At 40.5% G+C, this 20,203-nt stretch overlaps 1 protein-coding gene across 2 annotated transcripts; it reads left to right on the top strand.

Annotated features, from left to right (window-relative positions):
• Positions 1-1,656: 1,656 nt before the first annotated feature.
• On the top strand, positions 1,657-17,088 carry SLC46A3 (solute carrier family 46 member 3). Of its 2 annotated transcripts, XM_090273751.1 has the most exons (7): positions 1,657-2,006; positions 2,475-2,687; positions 8,166-9,036; positions 10,395-10,478; positions 13,535-13,691; positions 15,761-15,874; positions 15,955-17,088. In XM_090273751.1, exons 2-6 carry the CDS (start codon positions 2,499-2,501, stop codon positions 15,843-15,845), a joined length of 1,386 nt encoding a protein of 461 aa, XP_090129877.1. In that variant the 5' UTR covers positions 1,657-2,006; positions 2,475-2,498; the 3' UTR covers positions 15,846-15,874; positions 15,955-17,088. The 2 variants fall into 2 exon arrangements, with proteins under 2 accessions (XP_090129877.1, XP_090129876.1); XM_090273750.1 differs by having other exon boundaries at positions 15,761-17,088.
• Positions 17,089-20,203: the final 3,115 nt, after the last annotated feature.

Consider the following 20,203-nt stretch of genomic DNA (forward strand, 5'->3'; position numbering starts at 1 on the left):
TCGAAAGATAAACTCTGCTGTTTTAAGGTATTGAATTTTGGGGCATGATGCTGATATTCTTGACTTTTCAGGGGTCAAGCACCTGAAGTGGTCATTGTACTCCTGAGAGTGAAGAGAGTCAACAAGATGGTCTAAGCCAGGCAAGACATTTGGAAAGTGGATTCAGCTAGCACAAACCCAGGTTATCATAGTGATTGTAATCATGATTATACAGGACCTTACAATTCTCATAGAATTATTTAATATGCATAGATTATTTCATTTATTCTTCCTTGTACTCACAGGGGTAGTCAGACCTCTACCTCTTCCTTCCAGACCAACTCTTCCTGGCCAGAGTCAGATTCTCTCATTGTCCCATCCTAATTTAAATATGTGCTGCAATTTAAAAACATTATCTGTTTTCCTAGGAAACTGCACCTTCTTCAAAATTGTATACTTTCTTTCCAGCATCCACACCCCGGTTTCAGACTCACAGTAAATGATTTACAAATGCTCATCTGAAGAAACTGAGAAGTTCAGTGGCAATTCCAAGGTTACAAGCTGATAAGTAGTAACCAAGATTCAAATCTAAGACTTTTCATTCATTCTGTGACAAGTGTCATTTACTGAGTGCTGAGGAAGAGGAAGCAGCTCTGACATTCAAGTGCTGGCCTTGGTATTGTGCTGTGAGTTCTGCTGGACTACCATGGTGTTCTGGGGAATAAAAATAATTTGATAGAACACCAACTCAGACAAGTACATTCTGTGACCATGACCAAGACAAAAACAAGACCACTCCATAATCTTGTCCGAACACAGACAGAACACAAACATTATCTAAACCACAAAAATGACAAAAAAATGGCTAGGACTGCTGCTTCTTATCAATGATGGCTTTAGTCTCCGTCTCGTCTTCACTCCTTCTAAATAATATGGACACGCAATTACCCCACCTCCTAATAGCATCCGAGCCAGGGCAGGTTTCGCTTTCTTGAACCCTTCTCAGAATCACAGACCATAAGCCCAAATCCCATAATAGATTCTAAATGCTTTCTACTGCGATACTCCATGGTTCCCCATGTACGCATTCCTCTTCGCTACAAGCTATAAGACACAACACACCCAATTCGGTCACAGTCAGGCTATGCTCCTCGTGGGGTTACTGGAGCCCATATACAGTCCCTCCAGTGCTTCAGGGCTGCAGGGTTTCTTTACAACAATCCTGTGGAGGTTCACAGAGATTAAATAATTTGGCCAAGTATATACCACCAGGAAGAGCCAGGGAACAACTCTGCCAGGAAGGAGCGCCCCGTGTCCCCTACCTCATACCCCTCCTCTGCGTTTCTTCTTAGGGCCCTTGTCCGCTCCCCGCCACCCCCCCACCCCCGGGCTGCTACAGGGAGGCGCAGGGCAAATATATTACTTTTGCAGCAAATCCCCCGTGTGCTTCTGTGAAAAACAACACCGGATTCAGACACGCTCGGGATCATCAGAGCCGGTTCTTGCGCCCTGGGCTCTCCCCAGCCCCAGGCCCGGGCCTCCAAGGGCTAGCGCGCGAGAGCGACGTTGGGGTGGACCAATCACGGGGCCCCGTCTCCGGAGAGCCCGGCGCGACTGTGACTGCTCCGGTGGCCCGACCTGCACCCTGGCGGCCCCGCCTCCTTGGCGGGCGGGGACTGAATGAGCTCGCGGCTATGCTGGGCCGCGTCCTCTGCTCCCGGCGCAGGTTCCGCTGCTCGTCGGCGGCGCCTCCCCGAGTTCGCCTGGCTGGGGCTGGGGCCGCGGGGCCGCGGAGGAGCTGAGCCAGGGGACCGTCGCCGTGTTCACTCTGGACGCAGAAGTGCGCTTCCCTTGCTTTGCTTTCAAATAAGGGCTGCAGTGTCCAGGCAGGTGCATTGGGGTGAATACCACCGAGACTGCCCTCCCATCCCGGGGACCCCGCCTCCGGGGGTACCAGCTGCTCGGGAGGCGCGGCCAAGCGCCGAGTAAAACCGAGGGACCCCGGGTGCAGGAAGACTAAGACTGGGGTGAGTCAAAAAATAACCCTTTCAGGTTGGGAGCTGCTTTCTAAAAGGCCCCCATCCTGTCCGCTGTTAACAAGCAGCCAGATGACAATAACAAACAGTGGCGCAACTTTCTCATCGCAGAGCAACCACCGTCCCGCTTAGGAAAACGCGCTGGCAGCGTGCCAGATGGGAACAGTAGTGTGACCCCTGAGTCATCAAGATGAGTAACAACGTAGTAGTTTATAGAGTTATCTTAAAGGCGGTGTAACCCCTACAAAGTTCTACTCTTTAAATTGGGGAGTATGACAGTCTCAGGTTTACTGAGCACCTTGTTCAGGCGTAAAAGTTAACTCTTTGAAAGTGCTTACTGCTTTCTTTCCCCTGGGGGTTTGCTTGTTTCCGCCACAAAATTCCTCTAACTTTCCCTTCAGTGAAAATCTAGCCTCCAGGAGAAGAATGCAACTCATTGTTCTTTTTTCTTTTTTATAGAACTCAGCTACCTACCCAAGAACCATGAGGATTTTTCTTGTAGAACCTGCCATTTGCCTCAGTGCATTTGCCATGACTTTGACCACCCCACTGACAACACAGTACGTGTACAGGAGAATATGGGAAGAAACAGGCAACTACAGTATTGCACCGGAGAACAATATTTCTGAGTGTGAAAAAAACAAAAGCAGCCCAATTTTTGCATTCCAGGAGGTAAGAAATTAAAATACCCCTAAAACATAATAAAGAGGAAACTGTAACAGGGTTTTAAATGAAAGAGGGCATGTCACTCATCATACATGGATCTCTCAAGGGTAACCATGAAGCTTCTAAACCCTAAACTAAAGTGCCTGTCTTCAGTTCTTATCCTATTTGAAGTGTCCTGACACCTTTCACCTGCCTCTGCCACTTGAAATCCCCTTTTCCTGGCTCTTCCTCTCAGAAAATGTCCGAGCAGTCTCATTTCCTCTGTGGCTCTCGCCTTCCTCCATCCCCCTCCCACCCCACAAAAAGCAGGAGAGTGAACCAAGGCCAGCACAAATGAGTGTTCTGTGGACAGGGCTGGGGCAAAGCCTGACACGTCTGTCTTTCCTTTGTTCTCTTCCTCCCACCCCCACCACTCCATGGTACATGCAGGATCCATCACCAAAGACTGTGGGGCCAGCTTCCGTCATGGGGTGGGGGTGGGGGGGCAGCTTGGTCATTCATCATTTGGGTATATCAAGTCAGCTTTGATTCCCATACCGTATATGGGGACACCTGGGGTGGAAAGCAGTCATTTTGCTCAGAGGACACTGGAAATATTTAGCCAGATATTACAAAGTCTTTCCTTCTTCCTTTTTTATACATTTAAAAGCAGAGGTCCATCACCATTCTCCTGTCCCCTGAGGCAGTTTTTAACAAAGTCTACCAACGTCCAAATGCAAAGGAGATAGCATCCAGGCTTGGCTTTTTCCCCCCACAATGCCTCATAAACAAACCACATTTACAAACTTTAAACTCTTCCTCTTGGGAATATTTGGTGATGGCAAAGGGTGGTGCTGCTTCCCCAGTCACAGACAAGAAGAGTTTACAGGAATCTGTGTCAGCTGCCTGCTGGCTCTAAGATTGTCTTCTCAGAGGAAGAGAATTCAGGTGTGACTGGGAAAGGAGTCTGAGCTCGGAGGAAATGGCAAAGTGCAGCTGAAGGAAGGCTCTCACCCTTTCCGAGGTGCCCCCCCACACACGGGGGCCCAGCATGCCCTTGCCCGCCCGCCTGAGTGAGGCCTGCCTGTCCGGCACAGGCCCTGCTGTTAGCTCATTTCTTCATTTCCATGGGAGAGATTTTCTTGGAACTGATCATTTCTGAGCAGCCATATAGACATCAAGGTTCTAGCCTAGAGTGAGGTCATAAAAAGAGAAAGGCCAAGGTCTCACCTCATGGTTTGTCTCCCTTCAAGAATGTTTCCTGTGATCTCTATGTCATTCCCAGGGACTGAGAAGGTTCAGTAGCTCACCTGACCCCTGGGAGTAGTGGAGGAAAGGAGGAGGAGAGGCCTGGGATATTAGAAATGTTGGCTGCCCTTCCCTGTTAGGAGTGAGAAGAGACAGGCCTTGGTCTAGCCACCTTGGTGGCCTCTGGGACTTGTGCAAGTGGTGAGCATTGGCTTCACCTCTGGCCTGACCCAGCTGCTGAAAGCCCCCTGCTGCCTGGAGCAGTGGTCTCATTTTGAAGATTTTTGCCAATTTTTAAAATTAATTGACTGTTGTTTTATTTATTGTTTTTCTCTTGGATTAATATTCAAGAGAACACACTGCCCTAGATCCCTTCCCTTGAAGTGGGTGCTCTAGAGCCACAGGTGCTTCTTCTCAGATTGGAGAACTAGAAACCAGACCTGCCCCCATCCCTAGTGGGACAGACCATGGCAGCCCTCTAAACTTTTGCTCCTTAGGACAGAGGAACATTTTTGTTTCTCAGGAACCACCACCATCACCTGTAGCACTTCCTGCTAGCCACTTTTCTGGGTACTGTCCCTGCTCAGCTTGTCAGAGGATATTTTCTTCTTTTCAAATCTGAAAGACAAATGTCCCTGTTTCCTGAGCTTCTGGTCTCAACGCCCAGCTCTGCTGGGTGGGTTCTGGCCACTTGCTCTCTAAAAGAAGTGTAGCAGGTTACTGACTGTTCCTGTAACCCTAAGAAGAAGAGCTGTCCTAGCACAGGGTCAGTCCCTAAATGAATGAATGAATGAATAAACGAATAAACAATTTTTACAGTTCAGGTTTTTCCTGCTACTCCCCCAAAAGTTCAATTTTATGTAAAAAAAAAAAAAGTGCATAATATGATAAAGCATTGAAATTCTTGTTATAGCATATTTCTTTATCATTCCTACAAAACAAATATGCATACATGTACATGTATTGGAATGAAAAATATTATGAACTTCAAGGTACAGCTATAAGAGTAAACTGAGCTATTTCACTTATATTTAACACTTAAAAATCTGTATAGATTAAAGTCTTATTTTCAACCCATTTAGGGTTGATATCTAATATATATATTAGATTTTTCAAATCTTCAACTTCTCTGAGCCCTGTGACAATGAGGTACACCTACACATTTCTCTCTGGCCATGAGATTAGTCTCTAAAGGATCTCTTAATGAAATGGGGAGGCTGTGGGAAGGAAACTCTGGGCTAAGGGTAAACAGGTAGGTAATTCTAGGCGTGTTTGTTGACTTTTGTGGAGAAAGGAATTTTTAATCCCTTTACCACTCCTTCCTTGGCTAAATGGTTCATTTTGAAGTGTTCAATTGGCCATTGGGGTCTATTCAGACAAGTTTCAAGACAGGGACTTTGCTATTGGAGGGTTACCAACAGATTACAAAGTTGTTCTTGCTCAATAATTTATATCTAAACTTTTAATAAGTAACACAATCTCTTCTTAGCAGCAGAAAAGGAATATTTTCTACTTAATTGGAATTAATACATGTATGTTGGCCTGTGAAATTGTAACTGCTTTAAAATTGCTTTTACTTTCCTTGCTTTTTCCCTGTCTCAATGCATTGTCATTTTGTCCAGTGTTAGATAGAAAATAGTACTTTTTTTACTTTGATTTCTCCCATTTACCCTTATATAATTGTAATTCTCCAGAGCTTAAAAGGTACACACACAACTTATTGTCTTAACTTTGACTCGTTATTGAAATATGCTTTGAGTTTGTTAAAAATCTGTATTTTAAAACATAGGCTGGAGATAAGGAGTGTAGCCTGTGAAAGATGGGTTAGGAATGACAGCAGACAGAAAGGAGAAGACAGGACTCAGGTGGAGGGGCAAGTGGAAGGAGGAACCCCAAACTAGAACATCTTTTGACAAGTTGATTAAAAGATCACTGTTTCATTTATTTATTCAACAAATATTTATGTGATGGCTACTATAGCTGTAGGAGAAACAAGGACGTGCTCAAGAAATCTGATCTTATAAAAATAAAATGGCTAAAACTGAGTGAGCACCGAACATATACTTGGACCTTGTGCGCAGCACATTATATGTGCGTTAAATTCTCACAACGGCGTGCAAGGTAGGGGCTGCTGTTATCCTCTTGATGGATGAAGAAGCTATAGAAAGAAATAATTTGGTCAGAATCACACATAGCTAGCAAGTTTCAGAGTCATATTTTTCTTGATTATTCAATCAATATTAAATATCTACTCTGTGCCAATCACTGTTCTAGAAGCCAGCAACACTGTGGTGAAGAAGATAAGGTTCCAGCCCTCTTAGGGCATAGGTTATAGTGGAGGAGGCACACAACGAGTAGATCAATTAAAATGGGTCCTGGCAGGATAGGGGAGAGAGCACTGGGTGGAATTAGTGGGATTGCTTTGAATTAAGTGATTGGTCATAGAAGGCCCTTGAAGGAGGTTACATTTGAATTGAGGAAGTGAGCTGAGTGACAGGCAGGGGGAGGGAACAGCAAGTGCAAAAACAAATGAGCACGGAGTGTTTGAGGAGTGAGAGGAGTGAGGAAGTGAAGATGAAATCAGAGAAGTCCTGGTTTCGGGCCACCCACACCACCACAAGGAATGGGACTGATTCTGGTGTAAGAACAGCCATTAGGGGGTTTTGGACAAAGGAGTAACAGGAACTGATGTGTGTTTGTAAAGATATTCTAATTGCTTTGAAGATCATTCTGACTGGTCAGATTTGAATCAGATTCACCTGACACCAGAGGTCAATCTTAATCATTATACCAAGAAGTACAGCTGGGGAATGGCAATTGTCACAAGGGAAGGTTCAGAGGAAAGAGAAGCTACGGCTGTTTGGACTTTTCAGGGAAATCCAAGTTAGGCTGTGCCTGGAACTTAGAGAGTATTTCTGGAGTGAGTGGGGACCACATCTTGGTGGCCTTCTTTTCAGACTAAGGGGTGTCAACTTTCCCTAGCAGGCAGTGGGGAGACACTGAAGCTTCGAGGAGCGTGAAAGACGTGCTGATAGTGTGTCCACAGTCTGCAAGATGAAAGGACTGGCATTACTTACTGGATTGAATAAAGAGACCAGTCAGATGCCAGAGTGGTCCAGGTGAAAATTAATGACACTTGTCACTCCATTGTTGCATCATGGGACTATAAAGAAGGAAAAGGTCCTGAGAAACATGGAGCAGCAGAATAGATTGTGTCAGTGGGGCACAGGTGAGAAAAAGGCCAGACCCAAGATATTAAGTTTTGAGTCTGAGTGACTAGAACATTTCCTGGTCACAAGGAATTGTTTGAATTACATGAATGTGTAAAAATAGAAATAGGCTCACTGTTTAAAAAAAAAAAAACACATTAATTCAGTATTTGATAATTCTGTAGTTCATCAGTTGTTCAGGGTGCTTTCTAAATATTGCATGGATAAATCTTTTTCTAATGAGTTTAGTAATCCCCATTATAAAAATGGTACATACTCTTTATATAAAATTTGGAGAACAGAGAGAAATAGCAAGCAGGAAATGCTTTTAAAATAACCCCAAATTCTTTCCATCAACTAACTGGTGTGGCAGGTGTTACACTGCCAGTCTGTGTGTGTACAGAGCTGTTTTGGTCCTCTGGGGAGCTGAGTTGATCTCACTCCTTAGTTTACCTCACACTTCCATTTTTTGTCAGTGCAGAGCTGCTATTTGAGTTTTATCTTAATTTTTAGTAAATAAAGGAATGCTTCTCCCTAGTCTATTTATGGAACTACTTGTAAAAAGGACATCAGAGCTCTTCCTAAGTAACGTCTATCAAATATGACATTTACACATGATATTCATTCCCCGTTAGAGTGGAGGGAAAGACATATCATGGGGAAGGGTATAGCTCTGGTGTTAGAACAGCAATCTGCTCTCTCAGGGGTAACTGTTCATACAAGAAAGAAAAGTCATTACATGGCTGGTCCCCGAGGCCTTGAGGTATTTGGATCTCCTATGTGAGATAGACATATATTGATACACGTATTTTTATTTTTATGAGTTAAAGTGCCCACCATGGAACTTGAATTCTATGACTGAGCATTGCTGATAGGATCACCTTTTGACATTTGCTTTATGAACTGGATAAATATTTAAGCTGTATGAACCCACACACCAGATTTCCCATCCCTGACCTTCTGGCAATGTATAGTACACACCACACTATTTTTATCTGCATTGTACATACCTTTGTAAACACATTGCCTTCTTTTTATTTCTTTGCAGGAAGTTCAGAAAAAAGTGTCTCTTTTTAATCTGCAAGTGGACTTAAGTGGGTTAATTCCTGGTTTACTGTCCACGTTCATACTTCTGTCCCACAGCGATCACCATGGACGAAAATTCCCTTTAATTTTGACTTCTGCTGGTGCTCTTGCAACCAGCGTTTGGCTGTGTTTGCTTTCCTATTTTGCCTTTCCATACCATCTTTTGATTGCGTCTACCTTCATTGGAGCCCTTTGTGGCAATTCTACCACATTTTTGGGTGCCTGTTTTGCCTACATAGTTGACCAATGTAAAGAAGAGAAACAAAGAACAATTCGAATAGCAATCATTGACTTCATACTTGGACTTATTACTGGATTAACAGGACTATCTTCTGGCTATTTCATTAGAGAACTAGGTTTTGAGTGGTCCTTTTTCATTATTACTATGGTTCTTACTGTTAACTTGATTTATATTTTATTTCTTCTTGGTGATCCAATGGAGGAATCTTTGTCTCAGCTTGCTCCCTTATCATGTCGTGAAGGCTTTAAAAACCTAGTTTACCAGACTCACATGCTTTTTAAAAATGCTTCCAGTGAGCAACGGTCTTTATTGTTTTTGTTACTTTTCACAATGATCACTTACTTTTTTGTGATAATTGGCGTTTCCCCCATTTTTATCCTCTATGAATTGGATTCACCGCTTTGCTGGAATGAAGTTCTTATAGGTTATGGGTCAGCTTTGAGTAGTATCTCTTTTTTGAGTAGTTTCCTGGGAATATGGCTTTTTTCTTACTGCATGGAAGATATCTACATGGCCTTTGTTGGAATTTTTACCACCATGGTGGGAATGGCTATGACTGCTTTTGCCAAAACAACGTTGATGATGCTTTTAGGTGAGTTACAAATGCAGCCTTAGAACTAACTGTGTATGAGGTTTATATAAAAATGAATTTAATCTGTTGGGTGAGAAACTTTAATATAAAATTCTCTGTTTAATGCACTGTAGTTCAATTAAAGGTAATCTGTTAACAGCTAGTTTGCCAGAAGCTGAGTCCAGTTTGCCTTAAAAAGCAATTCACATAATAACCACAGTTTTCCAAATTTACATATTTTCCAAAAATTATTCTGAGGAACATTCTTCTTTTGAATCAGTTCTTCAATATAGCTTTCACCAAATTGAGTGAAATGCTGCTAAGGCTACTTCCCATAAAAACATTTTTAAGATAATTATATAAAGTATACTGTACAAATTCAAAAGAAAAATTCATACTCATTGAATGTATTTGAGAAAAATATGGCAAATTGGTCATTTCATAAATTAGCTTTTAAAAGATCACTTTTTGGCCAATTGGACTGCTTCCTTAACTACCTACCTTGTAAGTGGTTTTTGTAGGGCTTGAGTGAGATACTGGATTTGAAAGGGCTAAAGCACCTGCAAATTGGGATTTTAGGGAAGGTCCAATTTAGTCTTTCTCTACAAAGACAGTGTCAACACCTTGACATCTTGTAGGAAAGCTGGGTGACCAAACATAATGGGGCTTAATTTCCACCTCCAGCATGAGGTGATTTTGGGCAGGTTAATTAAATACTCTGCACCCTTGTTTTTTCATCTGTAAAACTGGCCCAGTACTACCTAATTCAAAGGATTATGATGAATATTAGGAGAGATTACTGTAAAGCACTTAGCACAATAAATACTAGTTCTTCCTTAGAGTTGCCAAGTAAGTTAATCTATATGGAAACATGTTGAAAACTTGTAATATATTACTATTTTATCATATTCCTAAAAATACTACTGACTATTAAGGGTCTTAATTTATCCACATGCAATTTGTTTTCATGAAGTTATTCAGCCACAACGATAAATAAGCAAGAAGATAAAGAACGAATTTATCAATAAAAGAAATAATATAATGAAAGCATGCTAACACTAAAAATGCTAAGTCTGAAAAATCAAAAACAAACAAAAAACTACACAAGGGGTTATTACAATAATTAGGGAAATAGCAGATCAATCCCAATTGGCAGATCTGGACCTAGGACTTCCATTAACTCTTGTTCTTAGTACTGGAGTTAAGAATACGAGAGTAACTAACCTTAAACTGACCTATCTATAGGCTATCTTAATTCATCAAATAGAATTCTACAATTCATTCAGTCTTTAGATGCCACGACTTAGGATGTGTATAGAAATAAAATATTTAGAGAGAAAGCCCATTAGTTTTCTGATTTCCAACCATCTCGCCCACAGTGAGGCTGCCCTTCCTCTTCACCATTGTGCCGCTCTCTGTTCTGCGGTCTATGATGTCAAAAGCGGTTCGTTCTACTGAGCAAGGTGAGTTTAATTTGCTTACGGAATTTAATGAATCTACAACCTATACCAACTCAAATCTATGTACGATCACTATTTGCTTCTTCAGAGTATTCTATAGCCCTTTTTCTGCAAGGACTCTTTTTGAATTAAGTGATCAGCTCTTCGCTAGGGAGAGGCTTCTATTCAGACAAGGGAGCCCCTGCGCAGGGCTTCATGCTTCAGAGGCTTGCTCTGGCCAGGCCCTGCCCCAAGAGGAGAGACCTCAGGGCAACCCACAACACCTCTCCCTTTCTAGACTACACTCTGGATACCTGGGTCCCCATAAGTCCCAGCCAGACAGCCCTGAGCTCATGCCCAGTGATGCCTGCATGATCGTCTTCCTGAGACCCTTTCTCCTCAAGGAGGGCTATGACCCCAGTGTGCTCACCTCTACACCAAAGGGAAAGCCAAACAGTGACTCTTCATAGGAGACCTGGCCCAGCCTTGGAATTGCAGAGCGGGGTGTCTGCAGCCATGTGTGAAGGGTCCTTTCCGAGCAGGGTGGAGCAAGTGGTGGGTTACAGCCTGCAGCTGGGGACGGAGGGCCAGTGTTGTCAGGTTCCTACATGGAATTCTAAAAAGTCTGAGAATTTTAAATTCATGTCTGACCTTCCAAGTAATTACAAAGGTATATTTCTCAGAGTAGGGAGACAGAACATAACTTTGTTAGTCAGAATTATAACTTTTAAATACTTGGAATATAATATGTAGACCTCTAATTATTTTCTTATGCTCGGTCTGATTCAGAGTCCTGGCAAAAACAGGACCCTGCTCAGATGGTTCAGTAAAGAGATGTTAATGAAAGAATCAGAGAGGGGTGTGCAGTGTGGAGGCACCTACGCAGGGTGGCCCAAATAAGGAGAGAGCCGAGAAGAAACACCATAACCTTTCTCTCCTTTTTCATCCCATTGATCAAGTGCAACAGGAAGGAAGTCAGGCTGTCAAGGAAGCCCAATCATATAATTTGTGAGATTAACCTCCCAAGCACAGAGCAGGGCAAGAAGAGAATACAGTTGAAGGGGAGGACAGTGAATAACCAGTACAAAAGGAAAACAAAAATTAAATTTCTAGTAGAACTAGTGACTAGTTAAATATCAGACATATGGAGTTGTCCTCATTCCCCTTTGTATCATCTGAATATTTTTGGACTTTGGAGCTTCTCTTTCATGTCTCAGCCTGGTGCAAATGTTCATATAATTGTTTATGAGTAATTCATAGTTATGCTATTCTATTTATGGCAGTTTACTCAACACTGGGGAAGACTGCATAATTCAAAATAAATTAAAATATATATTTCTTGATTCTCGTCCACTCCTAAGATGTAGTTGTATATTCATACAATTGTTTATAAATCATGTGATGGTAAGTGGAAAGCCACTTAGGAATATAAAAATTTATAAGTATAGCATGTAAAAATTTACTTGCTTCCTTGAATTATGCAGTGGTTATGACAAAAGCACAACAAAAAAAGAAAAAAGTTAAATTAGACTTTATTCAAATTAAAAACTTGTCCACCATCAAGAAAGTGAAAGGACAACCCACAGAATGGAAGAATGTATTTGCAAATCATATGTTTTGATAAGGAACTCATATCCAAAATATGTAAGAATGCATAAAACTCAACAGCAAAAAGACAACTGAAAAATGGGCAAAGTATTTGAATAGACATTTCTCCAAAGAAGATATACAAATGGCCAAAAAAACACATGAAAAAAATGCTCAACATCATTAGGCATCAAGGAAATGGAAATCAAAACCAGTAGATGGCTAAAATGAAAAAGATGGTGTGGTGAGGATATGGAGAAATTGGAACACTCATATATGCATGGTGGGGGTGTAAAATGATACAGCCATTTCACAAAAATTTGGTACCTCCTCAGAAAGTTAAACAGTTACCTCATGACTTAGCAATTCCATTCCTAGGTATGTACCCAAGAGAAATGAAAACACATGTCCACACAAAATTGGGTACATAGATGTTCACAGCAGCATTATTTATAGTAGCCAAAAAGTTAAACTAATTCAAGTGTTCATGAACTGATGAATTAATAAAATGTGGTCTATATGGCCAGTAGAATATTATTTGGCAATAAAAAAATAAAGTACTGACACATGCTACAACATAAATGAACCTTGAAATCATTGTGCTAAATGAAAGAAGCTAGTCACCGAAGGGCACATATTACCATATAACTATGATTCCATTTATATGAAATGTTCAAACAAAGCAAACCAATAGAGACAGAAATTAGATTAATGTTTTCCAGGGGCTGGGGAGAAAGGACATGATTGCTAATGGGTACAGTTTCTTTTTGGGGTCATGAAAATGTTCTACAAGTAGTGATAGTTGCCCAACTCTATGAACATACTAAGAGCCACTGAACTGTACAGTTTGAAAGGGTGAGTTTTATGGTACGGGAATTATATTTCAAAATGGTCGAGGAAAAAAGAAAAATCTACCTGTTTAACTTAGAGCTTATAGACTTGTCAGGATGCATAGTTTATTTTTGTTCATATTTTATTCAATTTATTCAAAAAGGCTTTTAAAGAGTCATTTCATAATGTTAAATGTAGTGACATTTAAAAATGTTTAGTTTATGTTTTGGAATTTCCTATTCTGAACTACGGTTAAGTTTTAGCTTTATCCTATTGTCATTGGAACTACTATGCATTGTTCTAGGCCACTGTATATAAAGGACCTGAGCATCTGCAGGGCCCTGGACCCAATGGTCCAGTAGTTTTTTACTTTAGGGGGAGGAGAGGCCAGTGCCCTTAATACCCAGGTTGTTCAAGGTCAACTGTATTGTGTTTTCAGCATCTCTCACGTCAAGTCCAAGGACAACTCTTGACCTCAGTTTCTTCATTCACAAAATGGGAAACTGACTTCTCAGGGATTTCGAGGCAATAGCTTTCACTCACCAAGCAGTGCCCCTATGATTGTTCTTTTCAATGAAGAACAGCTTTCTCTGTTCGTTTTTGTTTGTTGTTATGTAACTCAGCCTTTTCTTTTTCTCCCTGTAAACCCCAACCCCAAATAGGGACGCTGTTTGCTTGTATTGCTTTCTTAGAAACACTTGGCGGAGTCACTGCAGTTTCTACTTTTAATGGAATTTATTCAGCAACTGTTGCATGGTACCCAGGCTTCACTTTTCTGCTGTCTGCGGGTCTGTTACTAATTCCAGTCATCAGTCTATGGTATGTACTTAGTTTTAATCATATTGTCAAAGAGTAGCTAAATTAAATGAATTCCCTAACCTCACCAATAAAATTGCATAGATCTGTTGAAGTTTGACCTCAGAATGTACTTTTCTCAAGAAATTTGGACATGAAGACATTTCAATAACTTTGTAAACTTAGGAAAAAAGAGGCAGTGACATGGCTGACCAGAACTAGGTGAAAGATTAGGTCAGATACAGACTCTGAGAAGGTGCCCCTGTCTCTTTAAATATGAACAATTGATTAGCTTAGCATCAAAAGCCCTGGACCAGTGGCTCAGCTGACTGGAGCATCATCCGGTGCACCAAAGGGTTGTGGGTTTGATCACCAGTCAGGGTACATACAGAAGGCAACCAATCAATATATCTCTCTCACATCTCTTTCTCTCTCTCCCCTTCCCTCTCTCTCTAAAATCAATAAATATTTCCTCTGGTGAGGATTTTTAAAAATTTAATAAAATTAGAATCTAGAATATATATATATTCAAACTATGGTTTCCTATAGTGTACTATCCCCTGATGGTCAAAGACTGTTATAAGAAGATATACTTTAATATGGATTCCTGGATGAACAAGAGCATGTAGCAGGCAGTGACTATTAGGAATTCTCTTTCCAGAGAGTTAAGCTTATTTAGTACTCCCTTTTTAATTGTCAATATCCAAATAAGTACAAAGTACAAAACACTTTTGATGAGTAGTACATAGAATGAAAAGAGCAGAAGCATAAATGTTTATTTCTCTCTTTGCCTTTCAATTTACAAAAAGCATAACTTATTAGAGATAAGTGGTTGCTAATGTGCCCAAGCAGATATATTTGGCACATTGTTGGGGCCAAATGCTTGAGCTGAGAACTCATTCCCCTCTCCCCGCTGGCCTCAGCCCCAATACCTCAGAAGAAGGTGGGCACAGTCTTCAGGCTGCCTTCTCCTCAGCACTGTGGGACGTGGCTGTGGATTCAGGAGGACAGTGCCTACATGCACAGGCTGTAGGCACTCTCCCAGGACTGTGACCTCCCTAGAGGGTCAGCTCATGTCTCATTTACAATGGGACCTCAGTACATACAATCTCAGTTGAGTTCTGATGCCTCAGTCTGTGTAAGACAGAGTGCAATAGTATTTACAGTGCCCCTGTAATTTTTATGGAAAGTGGTTTTTATCAGGCATCTTTTTATAAAAGAGGGTATTCATCTATTGAATTGGCAAAATTAAAAGTACCTGCTCTGCAAGTGAACACATGATCAGGCAATCAACCTCATATACTGCTGGTAGTAATGTTATTTGGCACTCATTTTCAGAAAACAATTCATAAACGTGTATGTAAGGCTTTTAAAAAGTTCATAGTATTTGACCTAATGATTCCTTTTAGAAACCTACAGAAATGATCAGTAATGTCAATATTTATATATAAAGAAGTTAATTATGGTAAAAATGTTTTAAACGACCAAAATGTCCAACAATGGTTAAATAAAATGGTGCATCCATATAATGAAAAACGACTTGAGTAAGAATTGCCAATCTGGGGAGTAGAATAATGGGTACTTTTAGTCTTATGAATAATTACTTTTATAACTGGAAAAATTAGTGCAGCTGGATAAAAGGTAGTTATCCTTTTAATTATGTTTCTAATATTTTAAATGTAGTTGGTCTTGAGATTTTTTTAACCCTGAAATATTCAATATTTTTAAAAGTAAAATTACATGCTATTTAATCATTTCCAGATGGCTTTACGTACTAGATTCCATTATAGCTGTTGAACATGAACTTCAGTCAGAGCTTTAGTCATAAATATTTTTTGTGGGCCACACAGAGTAGACAGTGGGCCAGGCAGACATTTTAGAAATCTGGAAGAAAAAGAACTCATGTAGTTTTTAAATTATTTTCAGAATGCTATGGCTAATGGTCCTGTTGGACTCAAAACATCAGTATGTTTCTTCTATGTATAATCTGAATAATTTATCAGAAACCATGTACCTAGAAAAAGGTGGAATACAGACTGCTTTTGATGTGTTGCTTTAGTCACAATTTTAAAATGTCCTGTTTGCTCACATAGTGTTGTCAAGTGCAGCAGCTGGGACAAGAGAAGCAACGTACTTCTTATCCAAGAAGAAGCCAGTGAAGAGACTTCAGATCCATGATTGTAATGATAGAACAATGCACACACCAGGTACTGACTTCTGAGACATACAGCCTAGCTCCACGATCAAAACTTCAGGAACAATCGGTGTCACATGTCCTTTCTTCTAGACTGAGCAGTGCGGGAAGGAGCCGGCCCAGCCCCTGCAGGATGTGCACCGAGAGCACTGTGAATGCCACGAGATGTGTTTCCAGTACCAAGAGCAAATCTCAAAATGCTTCCCCCTTTTGGATTTACAAGAAAACCCCTGACACGTAACGGTATCAGGAGAGATTAAGACACTTGATACAATCAAGTATTGTAACTTCCCTGGCATACTCCAGCCTCTCACGATGAGACCAAGGAGAACGCTTTACCTCAGTTCCTTCTGTAAAGCAGGTTTCTTGACCTCTCTCCAAAATTTCGAAGAACTGCCGATTATGATGAACCATTCACCAATAGAAAATGATAAGTTTCAAATGTTTATTTTACCTCTTCTTAGATAATGCTGTTTTATAGAACCCATAGGTGCTATTGATAGTGAAAGCTTTTAATAGATGCAAGATCCTTAAAACTGAAGCACATTAAAGACATATTTTCAGTTTTCCTAATGTCTCTCCTCAGTGAGAGGCATAATATTTCTACATGTAACATAGGGGTAAATGAAAAAAAATCAGATTATAAATAAAATTGTTTCTAAAGAAATGTAAAAATGGAGTAAACAGCCAATTGGGAAGTAAAGTAAGATTATGGCACCAATATTCGCTTCTTATTTCTGTCAAGGAGTATCTATTTCTTACTGCCTTACACCCATCCTGGGTTCTACTCTGATCCCTAAAAACACCACATTCTTTCATCTTTTTACAACTGTCCCATTTGCCCTTCCTCCCTGGCAAAGTTGAAACTTCTAAGTCTCAACCAAAATGTTGCTTCCTCCGTGTAGCCTTGACATTTGTCTCTGCTCCTATCCTGCCCCCCGCCCCTGCCCCCATCCCTTCAGAACCCCCACAGCTCTGTCTCCTTCCACCGTAGCATTTCCTATGGCTCTGTAATGTTTCCCCTACTGGACAAGGGGCATCTTAAAGAGAGAGACAATCTGACTCCTCATTATATCATCAATATATGTTTGTTGGACCAAATACAAAAATTTTTTACTTGTAAAAATAATTTAAAGCTATATATTTACTGCATCAGGAGAGTAACCGCTGATATGCTATACTTGTTAAGCCAGCCTTGCAAATAAATTGAAAACATATGCTTTTTAAGTTGGTTGATAGTATTTTTACAGGTCCTTCAATATCTCCCATTTTGTAAATCACCATATGTAATAGCACAAATGACTTGAAGTACACTAGCTCATTAACTTACTTGTAATTTTTTGAAAGCAGGTAGTCTTATGTTGGATAGCTGATGGCTTTTTCCTATAGGGAAATCAGTGATTGCTAAACTAGCAAACAGCACTCATTTAAAATACTAGGAGTTCTTATTTCCCAGACCATTCCTTTCAGGTTTGGGAGCCTATGTAAGAACTGAGTAATGTTCAGGTTTATTTATTTTTGTTTTCCTTCCTGTGCAATGCTCTTCCCAAACCAAAAGAACAAGTACTTTCCTGTTTACAAAGCATATTCTGTATCAACTAATTTCATCCCCTTAATAACCCTGCAGCATAGAGCTGCATTTCCCTCATTTTACAGACAAGTAGGGTAAGTCTGAGACGTGACTTGACCACTAAGTAGTAGCACTGCGCAGGGATGGACTTGGCCCTGCTGAGGTTTTTCATGACTAGGTGGACATCTGATAGGTTATAAACCCACTATCAAGAATTGTGTCACGTAGAGTATGAGGTACCCCCTAAAAAAATACCCACTAGCATGATCTACACTCAACTAAATTGCAGACAATATTGCCCTTTTGAGGTAAGACAAGATGGTCTGTAATAAACTCTCTTCTAGCTCAGCCTTCCATGATTTTGTACATTTCTGAACTGAAGAGGGCACAATTGATATTGTTAATACATTGAAGGACTGACAAATGACTCTCAGTTCAGCAAAAACTGAGATGTAGTAAAGTCTATCCGGGGACTGGACCGAGGTGGCCTGAGGTAGAAATAGAGTCCGCAGGAGCTTAGCCATCTCCAAAGTGACTACCCAGAGGTGAATATGGTATTGAAGAGATGAGAGAAACACACTAGCTGATGGGGGTATACAGTCAAGATAGAGCTGGGGGGAGGAGGAGTTATCTAATCTCCAGTGATGTAACCTGCTTATTTGATTATCAGAAGAATATTAATGACTTGTTCTTATGAAGTCCATAAAAAGGAAAAACATGTTCCTTTCTATGCAGCACTGTACAGGGGGGTTATATACACCATATCTAATAGAAATGAATATTGTCATTGCTAGACGCTATATTTCTATATGACTGCACTATTCAAAGGATCACTGTAGCCTGCACTGCACTGCCTCAAGAAATACCTTTTCTCCTTTCCTATGCTCACTAAATAATCCTCTGGTTACTCAATCATTATCCAAAACTCTTGCTAATAAGAATAGGGTGCCCTAGGTTCAGTCTTCTTTTTTAAAAATGCCTTCATATCAGAACCACCTGAAGAACTTAAAAAAGTTTCTGGAGATTCTAATTCAGTCAGTCTGGAATGGGGTTTTAGATTGTTTAAAAACCTCCCCAGGTGATGAACAGATACACATCCAGATGTGGAAATTACTGCCCTAGACGAGTGCTTGTCAGCCCTAAATGCACATTAGAGTGAAGTAAAACAAAGAGATATACGAAGTCAGTGGTTCTCAGTCTCGGCTCCTAGGTCCCAGTCCAGGCCAACTAGGTAAGAATTTCTGGGAAGAGGAGGCAGATATTTTTTTTTCCCAAATGTTCTCCAGGTGATTCCAGTATGTAGCCAGGGTTGAGAATCACTATTTTAGACGAGAGTAAATATTTTAGGCTTTGTGGGTCAGGTCACACAGTCTGGCACAACTACTTAACTGCCATCATAGCACAAAGCAACTGCAGACCAAAGGAAAAAAAATCCCACATGATTATATCAACAGGTGCAGAAATAAATATTTAACAAAATTCAACATTCACTCATGATAAAAATTCTCAAGAAAGTAAGATCAACCTGATAAAAAACATCTATAAAAACAACAAAATGACCCAAAACCCATGCTAACACAGTATTTAATGGTAAAAAGACTAAATGCTTTTTCTGTAAAATTGAGAATAAATCAGGATATTTACTGATTATATGTAAATTATACATCAATAGCCTTAAATTTAGAAGACTATATTAGTGCTTTGAAGCCAGCACTAATACATGTTTAAGACCCTTGATAAAGGTGTAGTTACCTAGCTCGTCTTGGGAAAGACAGGTGGCCAGTTAATAGAAATTTACATAGGCAAGCCCCCCAATCCAAAGTTCCAGTGTTTGAAGGTCTTCTTCTCCTCCCTTTACACCAAGGGGTTCTGTGTGGCCTTTGGATTAGCCACATCGCCATGAGTGAGGACTTGTTAGAAATGCAAATTTTCAAGTTTGGGGATGGGGCTCTGCAATCTGTCTTTTAAAGCTCTCCTACGATTCCAACACACAAGAAAGTCTGAGAACCACTACTCTACACTATATTAAAGACCTTGGCACCTTGGCTTCACTTACGTGGGCCTGTGTTGAATTTAATTTTGCAAACTATTAAAACCACGTTCAGCTTCTTGAATTCAACAAATCTAGAATTATCTTGTGAAAGGGCATCATATCCTAAAAGCACATTCAAAATCTATTCCTTCACATGTTCCAGAAGTTCTTGGATATAAATTGGCAAAGTTCCCAAATTTTTTCTACATGTTAGATTTCTTCAGATTTGGTCTTCAGGGGAAACATGCCGGGCTCTTCACACTAACTGGGTTTGGAAATAAAAGTGCAAGTGGCAAGAGGGGAATTGGCTTTCTCTGGTAAACTACACCCTCTAAGGTGAAAAAAGTCTTTAGGGAAAAAAAAACAAACAACTGCCTCCCCCAGGTAAAGAAACTTCTTCCTTTTGCAATCATATTCCCACTTTATTCAATTCTCAGGGTCCTAATCACTGTCCAATTTCCATACATTGGATCTGGTAGGGCAAGGACTTCAAGAGCTGTACTAATTCTGAAGACTCAGATTTTCTGTTTTTGTAGAATACTATTATCTGTAAGAAATGACAGTCTTTAGGCTTCTGTAGATTGATTTGAAGATTTGAACTCATTATTTACTTGCCTTAAGGCAGAAGCAGCTGCCCCATCATTCCGACTTTTTCATATTCTGGTTGCTCAGAACCTTGCTGTGAACTGGGCATGTGATTTCACATGACCAGGTGGGAGAGCTGTTTGACAGCTGCAAAG

The sequence above is a fragment of the Furipterus horrens genome, unplaced genomic scaffold (assembly GCF_987537825.1).
Source record: "Furipterus horrens unplaced genomic scaffold, mFurHor1.1.pri manual_scaffold_4, whole genome shotgun sequence".
Lineage (NCBI taxonomy): Eukaryota > Metazoa > Chordata > Mammalia > Chiroptera > Furipteridae > Furipterus > Furipterus horrens.